Source organism: Taudactylus pleione, unplaced genomic scaffold (genome assembly GCF_031769625.1).
Source record: "Taudactylus pleione unplaced genomic scaffold, aTauple2 ptg000611l, whole genome shotgun sequence".
Lineage (NCBI taxonomy): Eukaryota > Metazoa > Chordata > Amphibia > Anura > Myobatrachidae > Taudactylus > Taudactylus pleione.
In genome coordinates, this window is record NW_028285013.1 from 3,355,244 (window position 1) to 3,373,480 (window position 18,237).

The 18,237-nt window shown below is 46.8% G+C and overlaps 1 protein-coding gene across 2 annotated transcripts in view; it reads left to right on the forward strand.

Moving 5' to 3' along the window:
- The first annotated feature begins 397 nt into the window (after positions 1-397).
- Positions 398-18,237, forward strand: part of IMMT (inner membrane mitochondrial protein) — a 42,583-nt gene continuing 24,743 nt past the window's right edge. For both annotated transcript variants that reach the window (XM_088454277.1, XM_088454278.1), the window contains exons 1-7: positions 398-591; positions 8,571-8,641; positions 11,835-12,024; positions 12,790-12,901; positions 13,894-14,004; positions 15,086-15,205; positions 15,352-15,488. In XM_088454277.1, coding sequence (XP_088310403.1) covers positions 547-591; positions 8,571-8,641; positions 11,835-12,024; positions 12,790-12,901; positions 13,894-14,004; positions 15,086-15,205; positions 15,352-15,488 — 786 coding nt within the window. In that variant the 5' untranslated portion in view covers positions 398-546. The remainder of the gene's footprint in view (positions 592-8,570; positions 8,642-11,834; positions 12,025-12,789; positions 12,902-13,893; positions 14,005-15,085; positions 15,206-15,351; positions 15,489-18,237) is intronic.

The following is an 18,237-nucleotide window of genomic DNA, read 5'->3' on the forward strand; positions in this document are numbered from 1 at the left end:
AGTCAGATATGCTCGCAAGATTGCGGTAGGAAAAACCAACCACAAGAATAGCGAGCAGTTCATGCGCTGTTCGATGTACTTGATTAATCTATTAAATAGCGGACATGACGTATGGCGCGAGCGGCCACGGGGCATATTTTTTCAAAAAACGACCGCATGTTTTGATCGCTCGTCCAGACATAGAGGCGGCAACAGACCACAAAGAGCGAACGGTTCATTTAAATAGCCACTCCCTTTATCAGAACGACCGTCCGCAAATAGCGTCCGGCTCTGAATGAGACCCAAAGTCTTCTGCAGCTGCCAGCATCTACAGCCACTGTGTGTGTCTGTGTGACCTGTGTCTGTGTTGTGTTCTAATAAAGATGTTTAAAGAAAAAAAAAAAGCAGTCGGCAAGTTGTGGGGCGTGGCCAGGCGCGGGGGGCGTGGGCGGTGTCAGTTCGGGGCTGCGCGGCGGACACACTCTCCTCCTCATTCATCTGACGCGGGGGACATGCTGTGCTGCTGAGCCGGTGACCGGAGGACGGCCTCCCCGCTATAGCACAAAAATGCTGCGGGTGTGCAGGAAGGCCCGGGCGGCGGCGCTGGCCAAGGTGAGAGAGAGGGGGAGCGCACGCTGGGACAGAACATGGAAAGGGTGGGGGTGTGACCTCCAGGCCGCAGCCGCAGTAACGGGCATAATCCCCGCCGGTGTTACACCGGGCACCCCGTCACACACAGCGGCGCAGAGAGACTTTATACCGGCAGCTTATCAGCGACCGCGACCCTCACTCAGCTGGCCAATCAGAGCGCGCCGTCCTTTCCCCGTCCAGCCAATCAGCGCTCACACTCAGAAACTTTCACCTGTGCGACGTATCTGGGCGGGGCTTGCTCTGAGTGACACGCTCCTCGCCCAATTATCTGGGGTCTGGGTGTGATAGATTTGCCGCTCACCCAATGAGAGAGCTCCTCTCTAGCCGGTCCCGGCGCCTGCTGCTTGCAGGGAGTAAGTGCTGAGGGCAGATGCTGGTGGGGAGCAGCGGGCTGTCAGTGCGGCGCTGGCGGCCATGTGCCCGGTAGGGGGGAGTGTGTGACCTCCCTGCATCTGTGTAACCCCATGTGCGCACCATCCCTGCCAGGGCCTGCTCAGTGTTGGGCTACCCTGCTGTCACCACCCCCAGGAGGACGTGACCTTGCCCCTGCCAGGCCTCACTGGCCACCAGCCTGATAGGGGAGCCTGGGCTACTCACACACCTCCAGCAATGGATAACTGGTGCAAGGTCCCATACCTGTCATATCACGGGTTCCTGCTATTAGTCCAATAATCTTACTTTATCTCGTGTGTATGTGTGTGTGTATATATATATATATATATATATATATATATATATATTACAAAACTGACAGCATGGCACTGGGTACAAGAGATCATACAGATGTTGAAAAAAGTGCTGGTTTATATATATAATTTCTCTAGAGTGGCACCCTCTGTATTATTTATATACTGTGTCCACCACGTCAGCTGTGACAGATTGTGGGAGTGCTGACTCTTTAGAGAATATATATATATGTCATGCAGTAGCAGCTCCAGGCACGGGCAAGCCGGTCCGTCGCCCGGAGCGCTACTGTTTCCGGAGGGCGCAGGAAACGCCCACCTCCCTCCCAGCGCTGTAGTTGATATTTAAGCTCGGGGAGGGAGCGGAGGAGGGAAGGGGCTGCAACACAGGACGGCGCTGGGCGCAGCTCAGCCTAGCGCCGGCCCTGATGTCATATACACACGTGCACACGTAGATATGACACTGCCTCACATCACTGATAAGTTAGATGTATGACAGGATCTCTACATCATTGCTCTTTAGCAACTTTCCTTCTTCCACTATCTACAATAACTGCTTGTGGTTTGTGGACACTGACCCTGTCCTATGAACCCCTGATCCTATTACTAGGGTTCTAAAGCCTGATCACTGGGCCCCATAGCAAAAGGCTCTGATAATGTTCGGGACCTGGAGGGCACACTCTGAAGCACCTTTGGGGTTTCTTGTTCTGGAACTGTACTGAAGGAAAAAAAAAATAGTTTATTAAAGAATCACATACCATCAGTGAAACCCTAATCTATGACTCAATGCTGGTATGCCATTCTTCAATAAACTGGTTTTTTTTTTGTTAACATTTGCTGAGTGCCCCTTCCTATTCTCCTAGAATTATTTTTATATATATATATATAGAGAGAGAGAGAGAACTGTCTTCAGTGTTTTGCACATGACCAAGTGATGATATTGTAATAAAGCAAAATGCATAATACAATTAAAAAAAAATTCAAATTCACATTATTGCAGGATACTCCAAATGTAATACTTGCAGTTATAATCTGGTTACAGCAGCACTCCTGTTAATCTATATAAATTCCAATAGTTATTTCAGGTAACATCTCTGATCACCTATATATAATTAAAATCATATAAAATGTATCTAATTTATCAGTTGAAAATGCTCTCCTATGTAAAACTTTGCCACCATGTTTGGGTAAGAATGGACTACGGAAGCCTGGCATTGTATTGCTGACTGGCTTCTGACATCAAATCCAGCGATGCAATTGCTACTAACCATCACATTGCAATTATTTGATGCCATAACCATTGATGGTCTTACTGTGTGCATTCGCAGAAGCATTGAGAGCTTCGCGCATGCCCACAGCTGAGCTGCGGGCACCACTTCCGGATGTCGGCAGAAGCAGCCAGCCATTGGATGGGCATCGGATAGCTTGCAGCCTTCGAATTCTCGCAATTCCAAGGGAAATGTTAATTCCATAGAATCGGGGACATTGATGTTTGCAACCATTGGCTTCCAATGTCCATCCAATGTCATTGGACATTCAGAAGTTTCGGCCACAAATGTTGAGACACTGATACAGAGATGAATGCCCAGCCGTTTGCGTTCACACAGCGCAGGCTCAGAAAATGGTACAGGGGATGCAGTCGTACACATTGATTGCAATCACATTTATAACTGAAGCGGAAGGACTGGGGTGTAATGGGGCATTGTCATACAAAGTGGAATGACAGGGTGTAGTTCCGCAATGTGGTATATGTATGCCTGGATGCAAGAGAAGATATTTGTGAGGCAGAAGTTTTGCCCCTAGTATGGGGCAGGGGAGCATGAATGACTAGTAACAAGCCAGATGCAGATGCTGCAGACACAGTCTGATTTAGAGATGGACGCTAATGCGATCGCAACTGTGATTGCGCACGGTACGCAGCAGCGAAAATATGCTAATGGTTCCAAGGCTTACCCGAGCATAAGAACGCCCAACACTGCCTTCTCATATGTGTACGTCTTTTACCGAGCAAATATCTGTAACATTGACGCACATCGAGCGGCCATCTTGCCCTTGCGGAAGGTCTGACCAGCTGCAGACGTGGCAGCTTTCCTGACACGCAGAGAGCTCTCATGCTGCATAGGAGATCGCAAGGGCTAATTTATATACGCACATGTAATGGTGTTTAAACTGTCAGACACTCTTGGGGTTTATTGACCTCCCCCAAATGCTAACTACCTTAGTGTTCACTCTAGGTCCGGCGCCGGACCTAGTTGTCTTTATGACGCATCCTCTTTTCGTCACTCTTGGGGGCGTGCCTGGCACCTACAGACATGCCGGGCAGTCCCTAAGCACTGTGGTCACTGAGAATGGATGCGCCCGCCGTTTTCCACACCCGCGGGACACTGCAGCCCGTGGGAGGGAAAAGAACACACAGGCTGTTTCAGCTGGCGACGCACCAGTGGGCAGGGTGCTTTCTGCCCTTTAGAAATAGGGCAGGACGCTGCGCCCCGCTGAAACAGCCTAGCGGGAACGCTACTACCTGCCACTCACTTTGCAAATGGATCCTCTGTGTGTAATCGCTATATAATCGCAGTGCGCCTTACACACATGTATTGTTCACTCTAGGTCCAGCGCTAGACCTAGAGAAAGGGCACATCTGCGCACGCGCCCGAAAACGAGGCGTGATCAAGGGAAAGGGGCGTGTCTTCAAGACGCGTCCCCTTTTCGGCACTCTTGGGGGCGTGCCTGGCACTTACGGAGATGTCGGGCTGCCCCCAAGCGCCCGTCATTCACCAGCGGTAACCGCTATACTGCAGTTTTCCCCACCCGTGGGACACTGCGACCTGCGGGTGGGGACGGCACCCGCAGGTTGGTTCAGCGGGGTACTGCGCCGCAGGGCAGGGTTCTTTTTGCCCTTTAGAAATAGGGCAGGGCGCAGCACCCTGCTAAAACAGCCTAGCGGGAACGCTACACATGTGCAAAGATAAGAAGCGGCTCGATCTGCTTAAAAATCGCATTTGCGTCTAGTTCTGAATCAGGCCCACAAATTGGACACATTTGGAGATGTTTACAGCTCTACATATGTACGTATATATACATAGTCGTGGGACAGTAAGATAATTGTACATAAATAGTGCCCATTGCTAAAGAGTGATATGCTTTATAGTTAAATCTTTTCTAATTTTAAATTATTTCCAGCAATGATTTAACTCCTTTTTAATTTTTGTTTTAAATCTTTATAGCCTTTCTGTTATATATTTCTCAAACATCTCATGAGCTCTACAATCAGACCCCAACTCATCTGATATTCTCCTTCTTGCTCTTATTAGCTGACTTTTAGGTTAAACCGTTGGCTACTCCAGTAGGATGATAATTCTAACTATGAAACATACTTTCTCTTATTCACTTTAATGGAAACGAACACATCTAGGAAATCTATTTCCTCTGTACACTTTTCCAAAGTAAACGTGATGGTATCATGTCACACTGATGATCTCATTGATATTTTGAAGCTTTTTCTTTGTTTTATTATGAAACTTTAATTTATGAAAACACTTATCATCCACCTATCTATTCTATACCAATATTAAATATGTGGAGCAAACCATATAGTTCCAGAAAGTGTTAGCTCCACGTCATGCATAAACATATCTGAATACCATGGGGCAGTGTCGATTCCCATAACTGTCCCCTGCTTCTGAAGATAAAAATGATCCTGGAATCTGAAATAATTCTTTTCTCCATAACAAAATGAAGTGGTTAAGGAATTGCTAATCTATATGGCAGCTGTACTTTAAATAATGCCTGCTTGAAACATGCTATTACCTCCTGATGGGGTATAGGTTTGTGTAGGCCCTATGTTTATACTACATCATTTGTCACTCCCCTATAATTGAACAATGTGTTTTAACATCAATAAAAAAAAAACTTGAGTGTCCTTCAAACGTGAATCTTTCGAACCATATTTTGTAAGTATTGATCCAAAAATGTGGGCAATGGCTGAAGGCTTGGTGCTGGTACTGCTCCTATTCAAGTGCTACACTCACCGTGCAAGCACCTGTACATCAATTTCTTGAGTCCCTTGTCAGGGTGTCCCTGTCTGTATTGAGACTGGCGGCATCGTATCCGACGGTTGCATAACTACATCACATAGTTTACATATACATGTAGTATATCTGTGGGTGCAGGATCCTCATAGTGTCTGTGCATGTTTCAGGCTTCTGATAGAAAATGACAACTGGGGGCAGATTTGTTGAAAGGATACAAAAATAATCTTAGTACGTGTTTGGGTCATTTTATGTGGAAACTAGCTATCTAAAAAGAAAACTGTAAGGCATTGCTGGTGCCGTGGTTATGTCATGGTTTATGGGGCTCATTCATGGGACTATAAAACAGGTGGCTGGGGCTCATTCACTTACTGTAAACAAATGCACACTTACCCCATGCATAAATAGATTCACTTTTGGAAGCAACTCTTTTTAGGACGTACAATAGGAACACTTTGGGGTCAAGCCTATTAGGTGCGAGTTGCGATTTTCACTTCAAATTCGCATAGCAAATTCATTTTGCAATCCAATTAGCAACTCGCACTGAATCAGTCAGACTGAATTTGCAACTTTCCAATCGCACCTCCCTGAGGGTGAGAGATGGAAGGGAAAATCTTTAAATCTTTATTTTAAGGTTAAAACGTGGGGACGCTGTGCAGAACCCCTTGGTCCCCCCCCCCCCTAATGACCAATTAGGCAATTGGAAGTTTCTGATTAGCTTTAGTCCAATAATTACATGTCATTTTTGGGGGTAAAAAAAAAGTCCTCAAATTACCCCAAAATCAAATTTTTCGTTAGTTTAGGCACCCCAAATTTAATTACAATTTTTTAGTTGAAAAATTATTGTTTTATCATTTTTTATTTATTTTTTTCAAGGTGCCCTCAAAGTACCCCAAAATCACCCTTTTTCCTTTTTTTTTTTTTATTTTGTATTTTTCGTTTAATTCGTTTGAGATTAAACTAAAAAAGTTTTTTTTTTTATTTTGCATTTTAAAAAAAAAAGCACAAATCAGCCATTTCAAAACTTACAGTAACTTCCTAATGGCCACAAACAGCCGTCTATACAGTCCAGCTAATGAAATTATCCATTTTGGGGGGTCCAGGGTGGTCTCCCCCCACATTTTCATGCATTTCTCGCAAATCTCATTTTGCAGTTAATTCGCACCCCTCCGCTGCGAGTAGTGCGAATAGGCATTTTTAATTGGACTGGAGATTTTTCGGGAGCGCGATTCGCGGCGAAGTCTGCGAGTTTCAAGAAACAAACTCGCTACTTGCAATTCGCACCTAATTGGATCGAGCCCATTGTTTCATATAGGTGCCATGGTGAGATACAGAACTGCTCCTAGTCTGCATTCAGCAAGACTGGCAAGTGTCGCTGGAGCAAATTACTATGGTTCTACAGCGGCACCTTGTGATGCACTGTTCATTTATAACAGGGATGGGGAACCTCAGGCCCGGGGGCCGTATAAGGCCCTCTGAATCATTTGCTCTGGCCCTCGGAGCTCTTTTCTGCTAGCCTCATCTGGCTAGCAGGGTGCCTAGAATGGCACCCTGCAGCCATAATCTATGCAGCAGTGCCACCAGGAGCGTCCTTGTGACACTTCAGACAGTCACACCGCTGCCCTTACAGCTCCCCGGAGCATCCTCAGGATGCTCGGGGCATTGCTGTAATCACCGGCGATTGTGACCCTGCCCCGCACGATGTCACATGGAGGGGCGTGGCCTGCAAATAATGTTATATATATCAAAATGGCCCTTGGCTGTAAAAAGGTTCCCCACCCCCGATTTATAAACTAGTGAGCTGCAGCTCTGATCTCCTTTATTGTGAGCGCTCATAGTGCAATTAGTGCTTACAGCCTTTTGTGCTTTTACCTTTATGCTGCTGTACTTTCCCCGAATAGACGGCATGGTGCATAGTAGACGACCATCTGACATTGTTTCCAGCAGTAGAACTACAATTGGCCAGAAGAATATTATGCATTTATTGCATAAATATGTAGATACTGGATGTAATCTGGAATGACACCCTCTGTGTAACGCCCATAATTTTGTTTTAACCCCTTGTTATAAGCTGGAGGTATAATGGAGGGAGACACAGCTCTTTTGGGAAGAGTATTCCATGTGCCTGAGCCCCATAAGCTGGAGGTATAATAGAGGGACACACAGCTCTTTTGGGAAGAGTATTCCATGTGCCTGAGCCCCGTGTGCCAACGCTCCTTCCCAGCTGTAACGCCGACCATGGAACATGTGACTCACTGTAGGAAACCAGGGAATATTTCTGTTTCAGGGAGTCTGATGCTTCGTCCTGTTCTGTTTAACCCTCTCATGCCTGTAGCCGGGTCCGTGCTTACATTCATCCTATTTCATTGGATTCTGTGCTGTTTACCAGGCACTGTACCAATTCACCTGCTTTAATGTAATGAATGTGTCCATGGTTACAGATCCTGATGTTTTATCAGTGGCTGATTGTATGATCACCACCCCGACCACACACTTATTATAAGCCAGTGGTTCCCAAACTTTTTAGAATCACGGCGCCCTAGTGTATCAGAATTTTTTCCACGGCATCACTGGGCCAAAAGTTTCTTATTGATAAATTCATCAAAAATGAAATGAAGTAAATTATGCTTATATGTCCCCCTTACGGTCAGTTATGTGGTGGCTGTCAGGGCTGAGCTTCTTTTTGTCCACATTTTCTGATTGGCCGTCATTCGCACTGGTTTTGCCTGTCATACCGACTAAAGATAATTTTATTTGTACTGGGACACCAACCTGAGGCACCCCTGCAAGTTCCCTGAGGCACCCCAGGGTGCCGGTGTGCCCAGTTTTGGAACCACTGTTCTAAGGTGAACACTTGCCTGGAATTCGTGTTCTCTGCAGAGTAAATGTATCACAGTAGTTTATTATCTGTGATGGGTTCTAGAACTGTGGGTTAATAGACTAGAGAAGAGGCACATACACATCTGCTATGAGCTACCGGTCTCATCATACATAGCTCCTGTGCCATCTGTTCTGGTTACTTGTAGTTTTGTGTAGGCCACAATAAAAGCCTGGGAATTTGTTTTTTAACCCCACGATTCTAATAGATAAGAAACAATGTACTTCCTCTATAATCACTTGCTAGTTGTCTATGAATTATGTACAGTATTGCTAAAGTAATGGAAAGACTGAGTAGGAAACTTCTGAGGTGCTTGATGGTAGTGCAGTAATGTTTTCTTCTTTCCCACAGGAATGTCTGTGTGTGAAGACCTCACTCCATCCTCTGCGTGCTACCAGAGCGTACTCCACTGAATCCTCTAGGTATGACTTTTACTCCTTTTTGTGTCCCGTCTATTGCTGACTAGTACTGTGCTTCCCAAATTCACTCTTCACAGCACCCAAACAGTGCATGTTCCCCGGCTCTGGGCACACTGGGCACAGAAGCACAAGTGCAATAGTATCACCTCTCTTTTATAATGTGTCACTCAGTAATGAATCTACCTGTGCTCCAGTAAAGCCGATAAGAAAAACATGCACTGTTAGGGCTCACGTAACAGTGAGGATTAGATTTGGGAATCGCAGGCATCGTCTGTCCCACTCTGAATGGGAAGTGCATTTGATTAGCAGATGTCTGTGTCTTCCTCCATGGTGTTAGAGGTACGATGCCTCATCTGTTTCCAGCCCCCACCCCCATGGGATATAATCAGGAATTTGCACAACTGACCAACAGAAATCCTATATTATTTTGATTATTATTTTATTATTGCATTTTTCACCTCAATGTGGCATTTGCTGTATGGTATGGGCCACTGAACTGTTATATATATCTTCTCTTTGCCACCATTGTTCACCGAATATGGATCATTTTAATTTCTTTATACTGAGCTTGACAGTGCAAATTTATCATATTACTCCCCTGAATTTAGTGCTTTTCAGTAACTGTTTCTTGAACTTGCTTTTGAATGTTCTTTGATCGGAAAGCCCTAACCCAGTGTTTCCCAACTCCAGTCCGCAGGGACCCCTGAGAGTGCACGTATTTCAGATCTCCTTAGTATCATAAGTGACATTTTTAGCTCCGCCTGTGGATCTTTTAAATTGTGGCATCCAGTAATGTGCACCACCTAGGATATCTGTAAAACATGCACAGTTCGGAGTCCCTGAGGACTGGAGTTGGGAAACACTGCCCTTAACCAACTGTGAGACCTCGTAACAGACATGGGGGTGTTTTTTTTTTTTTTTTTTTTTAAATAACATTTTATTAGTTTAAACACTTGTTGTTTGTAACCAAGACACAGTCAGTTAGACCTTTGTAGACATCTGATTGCACCGTTGTGTATGTAGGTGTAATTTAGAAAAAGCGTATATACCAGAGGTTCCCAAACAGTTCAGGTTTTAGAGAGATCCATGGTTGAGCACAGGTGGTTAAATTCAATTGACTGAGGTACTAATTAAGTCACCTGTGGTCAAGCATGGATATCCTTAAAACCTGGACCGTTACTGTGCCTTAAGGACAGAGGCTATGCGCCCCTGTCATTATCGGCGCTGCTATCTACAAGATAGCAGCGCCGATAGCCTGGGCCATGTATGAATGGTCAGTTCGCCCGACCGTTCCGCCCGCTGCAGCTGTCACTATCGACAACTACAGCCTTGCGATGCCCCATCCCTACAGCAGGGACAGCGCTGTCCCTGCTGCGGTGGCTGTCGGCTCTAGGGCTGCACGCGGGATCTCGCAATACTTGGGAGAACCTGCCGGCCGGGACTGAGACACAGCGCATCAGCACTAGGCTGATGCGCTGTGGGCTCTAGCGGGGATCGCCGGAGGAGAGAGTTATCGCTCCACCGCTCCGGCCGATGAGATGTTAATACATCTCATCGTTAGTGCTTCCTGCTTCGCCTCGGTAATGAGTATGGGTACATCTTTACCGCTGTCATAAGAAACTGTTATAGAATACCTGACTGGGCTTCTTGGGAAGCTAAGGCTACAATAGATAGCACTGGTGGATACTCTTTAGGGACTACAGAGCCTGGCTGTACTGTATGTCATTCAATGGGATTACTGAGCGGCAGTCTGTGTGCAGAGTTACCGTGCTGGATCCCTCTGCAGAGAAGATCTGGGCTGCTGCAGAAAGAGTCTTTATTCTGTCCGGAATCTGTATGTAATGCCGGCGACTGTTTAGCCACCGGATTAAATACTGACTGCGACAGCCCGTCTGCAGCAGGTAAGTGCTCTAACTCTCCCCTCCCCCTCCCCTAACCCTCCCTTAGTGGTGCCTAACCCTAAACTCCCCCTCCCCCCTAGTGCCTAACCCTAACTTCCCCCTGTTCGTGCCTAAACCTAACCACCCCTACCCGCACCCTAGACCTAACCCCACCTAGTGGTGCCTAATCACCCCTTTCCCTACCCTAACCCTCCCAGGGGGGATGCCTAACCCTAAGTCCCCCAAGGGGGTCCCTAAAGCTAACCCTCCTCCACCCTCCCCCTTGGCTACACGCTATGGCTTACCTTTGTTCAGTATGCTGGGTGTCGGGACGGGATTTAGTAGTGGGGCTAATGATAGATGTCGGGATTTTGATCCTATCTTTAGTCCCATGTCTGGATGTGGGTGTCGGGATATCGGCGGGCAGGATAGCGCCCGCCGGTATCCTGACCGCATCCCATTCTGTAGAAATAGATGACTAATAGAACACATAACACATGATCACAGAATCCTAGATGTTCTGAGTTGACTATGTAAATGTTCTTTGGGTTTTGTATTTGTCCCCTCTATTGTATTACAATCCATTCTCTGCCTTCCAGTGTAAGTCAGGTGGCATTGTGTCCTTGGCAGGCTGTGTCACCTCTAGTAATAGGAGGGGCGAGCAGGGAATGTAAATACTCGGCACGGCCCAGGCATCAGTGGCTCAGCTCCAGAAATGTAGATCCTACAGCCAGATACAGATGCTGAGCTTACTGACAGAATTCAGGTGACATGTGTGTTACATAATCCTACTTCCCCAGCGAGTTACATCACATCACCTGCATCTGCTCTCCATGAACTGGATGCAACATAGTCCATGGCTGGAGAAAGTGGTATAAACCTGTGACTGGGGTCACCCTCTGCAATAAATGTCGCCATAGGCATTCTGCTGACATTGCGAAGCTCGACGGTCACTGTCAACATAACAGATTTAGAGTTAGGCTGCGGTTAGGGTTGGGTTAGGGCTGTTACAATAGAAAAATATTGTCACAAGCCGAATGCTGACATAACATGGGTGTCTGTAGACATTTTCTACCCCACACACACTCCAAGGTGACTTCTAATATCTAATAACATTTTGGAATTTTTTAATCCCTTATAATAAGATGTCATCACTCCAATGTTCACAGCAAAGACATCAGAACTCTCTGTTATACAGATATTAGTTCTAGGTGTTTGTATAGACAGTAAGTCAGCATTGCTTGTGCATTATAGCTACACATGAATGTAGATCACCTGGTTGTACTGTAATGTCAGATCTGTCTGTTCTCATGCAGCCCCTCTGCCGGGAAGCTGGTTGGAGCGGGGCTCCTGTTTGTAGGAGGTGGCGTTGGGGGCACCGTACTATACGCCAACTGGGATGCAAAGTTTCGAGACAATGTAGAGAAGTCTATACCTTACTCGGAGAAGCTTTTCGAACTTGCCCTTGGACCTGCACCGTACAACTTGCCAGTGCCAAAGAAATCGGTAAGACGGGTCACAGAGCTGCATGTTTATGGTTATGGTATATCCATACAAGCAGTGTGCGTCATGGATTTAGCCAGGCCTGGTGATAAAATCTGCTGTTTTGTAGTCATTTCTTAGTAGCCCCATACAGTCCCATCACATAACATGTCACATGGACACCACCTAACCTCATACTGGAAGTAATTGGAACCAATTAAGCCCCCCCCTGCCATTTTCCTCTCCGCATCCCTTAAAACAAAGCACATTTGAAATGCCACGCTAGATGGGTAAGGGGAAATGTGCCAACTCACAGTATAGTGGGGTAGTCTCAACATATTGGGACAGTCTAGAGCAGTATTTCCCAAACTTATTCCCCAGGGAGCACTAACAGTGCATGGTTTCCATTTATCCTACTTGGTGAACTCATATCTGGCTGACATATTTTTAAAGATCCACAGGTGGTGCTAATTATTTCACTTGTAATTCTGTGAGGAGACCTGGAAAACATGCACAAGTTCTAGACACATTTTTTTCTTATTTTTTTTTTATTAAAGGCAATATCTTTGTATAACTTGCTCTGCTCTATTTGCCTATCTTTCAAGTCCCATTTTCCTTACAAACATAAGAAACATGATTTATTTCTGAAAGATTTAACTATTAGGGCTTTGCAACAAGGAGGAGAGATCCCCGGGATATATATAGATACTCGGCATGGGAAACGGGGCTTTAGGTGTACTTCTGCTGCTCATCTTGGTTTTCCTATTGAGGAATTCTGATTCTTACTAGGTGAAGTCTGGTCCATTACAAAGTTCCTCAGTTTCAGAAGTAAAGAAGGAGTCCAAACAGCCCAAAAGAGAGACGGCAGAGGCGCCCCCTGCTGCTAGCAGCAATGTGGAAGGTAAATCCTGTGTACGATATCAATATTAAGTATCTGCTGTGCATGTGTTATGGTGCATGCACACGGTCAGACTTTCCTTCAGATTTGTACAATAACTATTTTAAAAATCGTTCATATCTGAAAGAAAATCTGACGTGTCCCTGCAACGATGAACGATGCGCGTTCCCGCATGTCAGATAACGATATCTTACATGTGATGTGTTTTGCAGTCCGATTTGGTTGATTTTCATTCATTTTAATACTGTAAAAAATCGTTCGTAGTTCATAAAATCGTTCAAATCGTTTATCGTTCGTGGTTCATCGTTCGTCATTCGTCTGACAGATCTGACCGTGTGTATGCACCATTACATAAATATCAGTGTAGCGTTTCTCGCGTGCTGTGGCGGCAGGCAGAGGCATAACATGATTGCCGCACTTGTGTTCTGTTGCTACAACCATGCCTGGCATTGGACGTGGTTCTTGCTCTTTCATTTAGTGGTCTCCCAGACAGCCTAGTGGTCTCCCAGACAGCCTAGTGGTCTCCCAGGCAGCCTAGTGGTCTCCCAGACAAACTAGTGAGCTCAGGTCAGTTATTGGCATTACTAAATGCGAGTCCATCACAGCACAGGTAGTATGTCATTGGTGCGCTCAGCCGGCAGCTGGACCGTAGCGATGAGTGCGAGTGATTATGGGCTTGCATTACATACTTGTAAAATGGACAGCGTATTAAGTGTACCGGTCAAGTGGTCTGTGCTTTAGATGTGGGGTTATATTATTATACTAAACTGGACAGACATTGCCTCCTCGCTGTGAGATCAGATCACTGGGTTGCAATTGCAAGTACCTTTTATTTTTATAGACCATCAGATAAGGATGTAACGGGATCCCCATAACAAATCATTCTGGTGATGGGCAATACGTGTCCCATTGTAACACAAGTGTAAAGGAATTTTGGTTTTATGTGTGCCCCTTAAATATTATATTATGTTTTATTCATTTATTTTTCTTTCTAGCATCATCGCATGTAGCGCAGATTATTTCTGCCGCAGGCGATGTGATGTCTGTCCCCGCGGCAGTGGTACATGAAGAGGAGCCTCCCAAGATACCGGAGTCAGCCAGCTCAGGTAGCGCTCAGCCTCTGGACAATAGCTCCATCTAGTGTCAGGACTTAAACACTACTCTTGACTTGTGTGGTAGTATTGTATATCCTGCTCATAGCATTATCCATTATCAGACTAGTGTACAAGTCATTGGCATTCAGACCTATCTCAGTGAGTCAGGGTTATACAGTAAATGTGATGTTCTATTTGTGTTTGGAACAATTGCTATGGAGGCAGGTAGTAGTCACCGTGCAATCCTTTACGGTGATCGCACCCTATGGCGGTCGGTGATGGAGAAAGCTGTGTTCTGTGTCCTTCACCATATTGTGCTCTCATATCCCTCGTTTCTCTTTTGACACACAACATTTCATTTACAGTATGATTGTCCAAAGTGTTACCATAAACTTGTGAGCACTGGGGCATATACAGATGTGTCCTCCTACATCTAGCCGCCTTGCGCGCTAAAGAGCCCTTCTAGTTGCGCCATGCCGTGGTGTGACTCTGTAGCGCTGAGCATCTTTTCGTGCAACCTTTTTACCTTCAAATGTGTCTTATTCGAACAGCGACGCGAATAGTTAGCACACGCAGCTTCTGCTGAGTAAAGTGATATGCGGCATGCCTATGTTCCGAGTAGAGCCGTAACTAGACTTTTTGGTGCCCTGTACCAGAAAGAGCATTGGCGCCCCCTCATTTTTCAAAGAGGCATAATGCACCCAAAAAAGGGGAAGGGCCAGGGAAGAGATGGAGGAGGCCAGGAGATGCTGGGGATGAAATAAGAGGAAGCTACAAGTGAGAATGATAATAAACAGACATGTTACAGGCCCAAACAGCGCCCCCTGATGGCACCGGCCGCACTACCCTAGCTACGGCCCTGGTTCTGAGTGCAGGTGTATCTGCATGCGAAACGCTACGTTACAGTGTCAGCGGCTGTAGCACTGTAACATAGCGTTTAGCATGCAGATACACCGGCAGTCGCTAACAGAAGATAGACATGCTGTATATCATTTTAATCGGTCTTCGCTGTGCGACTAAGACTCATTTTGGTATCTGTGCCCATATTGTACAATTGACCACAAGTGGATTCTCGCTGACTTGCCTCCCGCAGAAGCCGAGCACTGTACGGAGTGTAAACACGAGGAGACCGCCCACATGAAGGAGCGCCCGGCGGAGGTGGTTGCTGCTCGCCTGGTGCAGCAGGAGAAAGAGGAAAAGGAAAAGATTGAATGTATGTCACTGTAATGGCCTAAAGTGATTGCATAGTTATCTCTGAGATATGACTATTCCTGTATAGATGTCCCGTGTACATGAAGCCTTTAGACCACATGTTTCTCGCTGTCAGTACGTTGTCTGTAAATCACTCTTATTCCCCAGCTATAGCGGCTGTTCTAGAGGAATCGCTGAGTAACACTGCCCGGGTCACACTCTCCGCCATCACCTCTCAGGAGTCCGCAGTGCAGGCCGTGAACTTCCACGCACAGAAGCTGCGAGAGGCTATGGACGAATCCCAGGTCAGTGGATACAGTCACAGTCCAAAAAGCACAGGGACACCGGAGCTCATTGCCGTCTCATAGTGGCTGTCATCAGTCTACAGCCGAAACTGGCCTTCTAAGTGACGTCAGGTTGGTGGGTGGGAGTACACTGGCATTTAAATATAAATACATAAAAAAAAAACGCCTAGCCCAAGTCTTCTACTTTCAGAGTGTATGAAGATCTTTCCCAAAGTTTCCTCATATCTACATGTACTGCTATGAGTGCTTCCATAGAGAGCATTATATTGTGGCAAGCCTTAGTTATTTCAGCATTAATATCAATATCAAATTGCACTAATTAGTATCAAAGCTGCCAGACATTGTGTCCATACACTTGTGTTATATCTTACAGTCAGTGCTAAGAGTGGGCAGTGACTGGGTGCTAGCTCTTCCCTCACTATGTCTCCATACACTCGCGTTATATCTTACAGTCAGTGCTAAGAGTGGGCAGTGACTGGGTACTAGCTCTTCCCTCACTATGTCTCCATACTCTCGCGTTATATCTTACAGTCAGTGCTAAGAGTGGGCAGTGACTGGGTGCTATCTCTTCCCTCACTATGTCTCCATACACTCGCGTTATATCTTACAGTCAGTGCTAAGAGTGGGCAGTGACTGGGTGCTAGCTCTTCCCTCACTATGTCTCCATACACTCGCGTTATATCTTACTGTCAGTGTTGAGTGGGCAGTGACTGGGTACTAGCTCTTCCCTCACTATGTCTCCATACTCTCGCGTTATATCTTACAGTCAGTGCTAAGAGTGGGCAGTGACTGGGTGCTAGCTCTTCCCTCACTATGTCTCCATACAATCGCGTTATATCTTACAGTCAGTGCTAAGAGTGGGCAGTGACTGGGTGCTAGCTCTTCCCTCACTATGTCTCCATACACTCGCGTTATATCTTACTGTCAGTGTTGAGTGGGCAGTGACTGGGTACTAGCTCTTCCCTCACTATGTCTCCATACTCTCGCGTTATATCTTACAGTCAGTGCTAAGAGTGGGCAGTGACTGGGTGCTAGCTCTTCCCTCACTATGTCTCCATACACTCGCGTTATATCTTACAGTCAGTGCTAAGAGTGGGCAGTGACTGGGTGCTAGCTCTTCCCTCACTATGTCTCCATACACTCGCGTTTTCTACTTCAGGGTCCATAGGGGGTCCACAGGGTTGACCTTGGGGTATAGGTTGGGAACCAAATCCGGGCACCACGCAGTTAAAGCTTTTAGCTCCCAGGATGCACTTGGGTCCACTCTCCCTATAACCCCACCCCCAGCCAGAGGCACCTCAGTTTAAGTTGTGCCCGGCCGGAGTCGGGTCACCGTTTAGTGCAGTGGGGAGCTGATTAGCAGCCCCTAAGCTATATATTTTTTTCTAAGTACAGAGTTTTTCATATTTACTTTGGACTTTCAGAGCGGCAGCGTCGGACTGTCCATAGGACGTCTAAGCTGCCGCTCCGTCACCCCGCCGGCGCTGAGACGCCAGTACAGATCTGGGGATCTCAGCGGGACCCCAGAGTCTGTACTAGCCGGACTCTGCGGGCGCCCAGGACTGCTGCCGGATCTACGGGGGCAGGTAAGGTCGCGGATCACCGCTTGCGGTGATCCGCGCATTTAATATGCAGTCCTGTGCCTCCGGTCTCTAGGGACAGACCGGAGGCGCCGGCAGTGGCGGCGGGCCCCCCATACCCCGTGTGTCCACTAGACCACCAGGGACTTACTGATCGGCGCTGGGAGCCGGCGTCCCGGGAGGTTAATAGCCGGCCAGGGGAGGAAGCTTTCCCTGTTACAGCGGCTCCTCCCCTCAGCTCAGCGCGCCTTTCAGTATGTATAGTCTGGCGTCGCTGAGCTGCTTCCTCCGCGGGCCACGCTTCTTCTCCAGCGGCCATTTTCTTGTGGTGCAGTGGCAGAGCTCCGGAGATGGCAGTGAGTCCAGTCCCCCTGCGTACCTCACCATCAGGTCAGTGTACACAGCGCTGTAGCCTTCCCAGACACTGAATCTGGGTAAGTTGAATGCAGTGTAATAGTGCAATATATTATATGACATGTTTATGTATATATGTATATATCTGCATGGTATGTGACTTATGCTAGTGCTGACTGTCTGTATTTAATTCTCTCACCTGTCAGTGTATATCTATCCCTTTTCCTTATCTGCCCTAATACAGCTGTACTTAGGGTGGTTCTGAGACCTCACATTTATATACTCGTTGATATTTGTGAGGTTTGTAACATACTGTTGCGTGCTGCACGTTGCCACATTTTCGTTGGAACTGTGTGTTGCATACGCTGAAAATGGGTCCCTGCGGCTAATTTTAGCATCAGTCAGGACCAGTATAGCACTGCTTGATATTTCCGTCAAGATTGGTCAGATATGTCTATCCTGCAAGTCATGTGCTGCAGGTGTTAGTGCGGAGGATTTAACTCATAAAGGGTTCTGTGTGTGGCGTCATCTGGTGCCGGCCCCTTTCACGACCCCCTTGGGCGGTTTGTTTTCTCGGGATCCTCTTAATTGTGGATCGCCGGGCGGGCCCCATTGTTGTACCTCACCTGGGGGTTACTTCACCATGCTGCCCTTTTCATCTCAGGGTATCTCGCAGTTTCTTGCACTCTTCCCCTGTGACACAGGCTACCGCTCCCTGCAGGGGTTTTTCGCAGTATATGAATTCCCCCTGGTGCCACAATAGTCTGTCATTCCCCTTTGCAGGGAATACCACAGCCACCCTGGGTGGTGTTGTT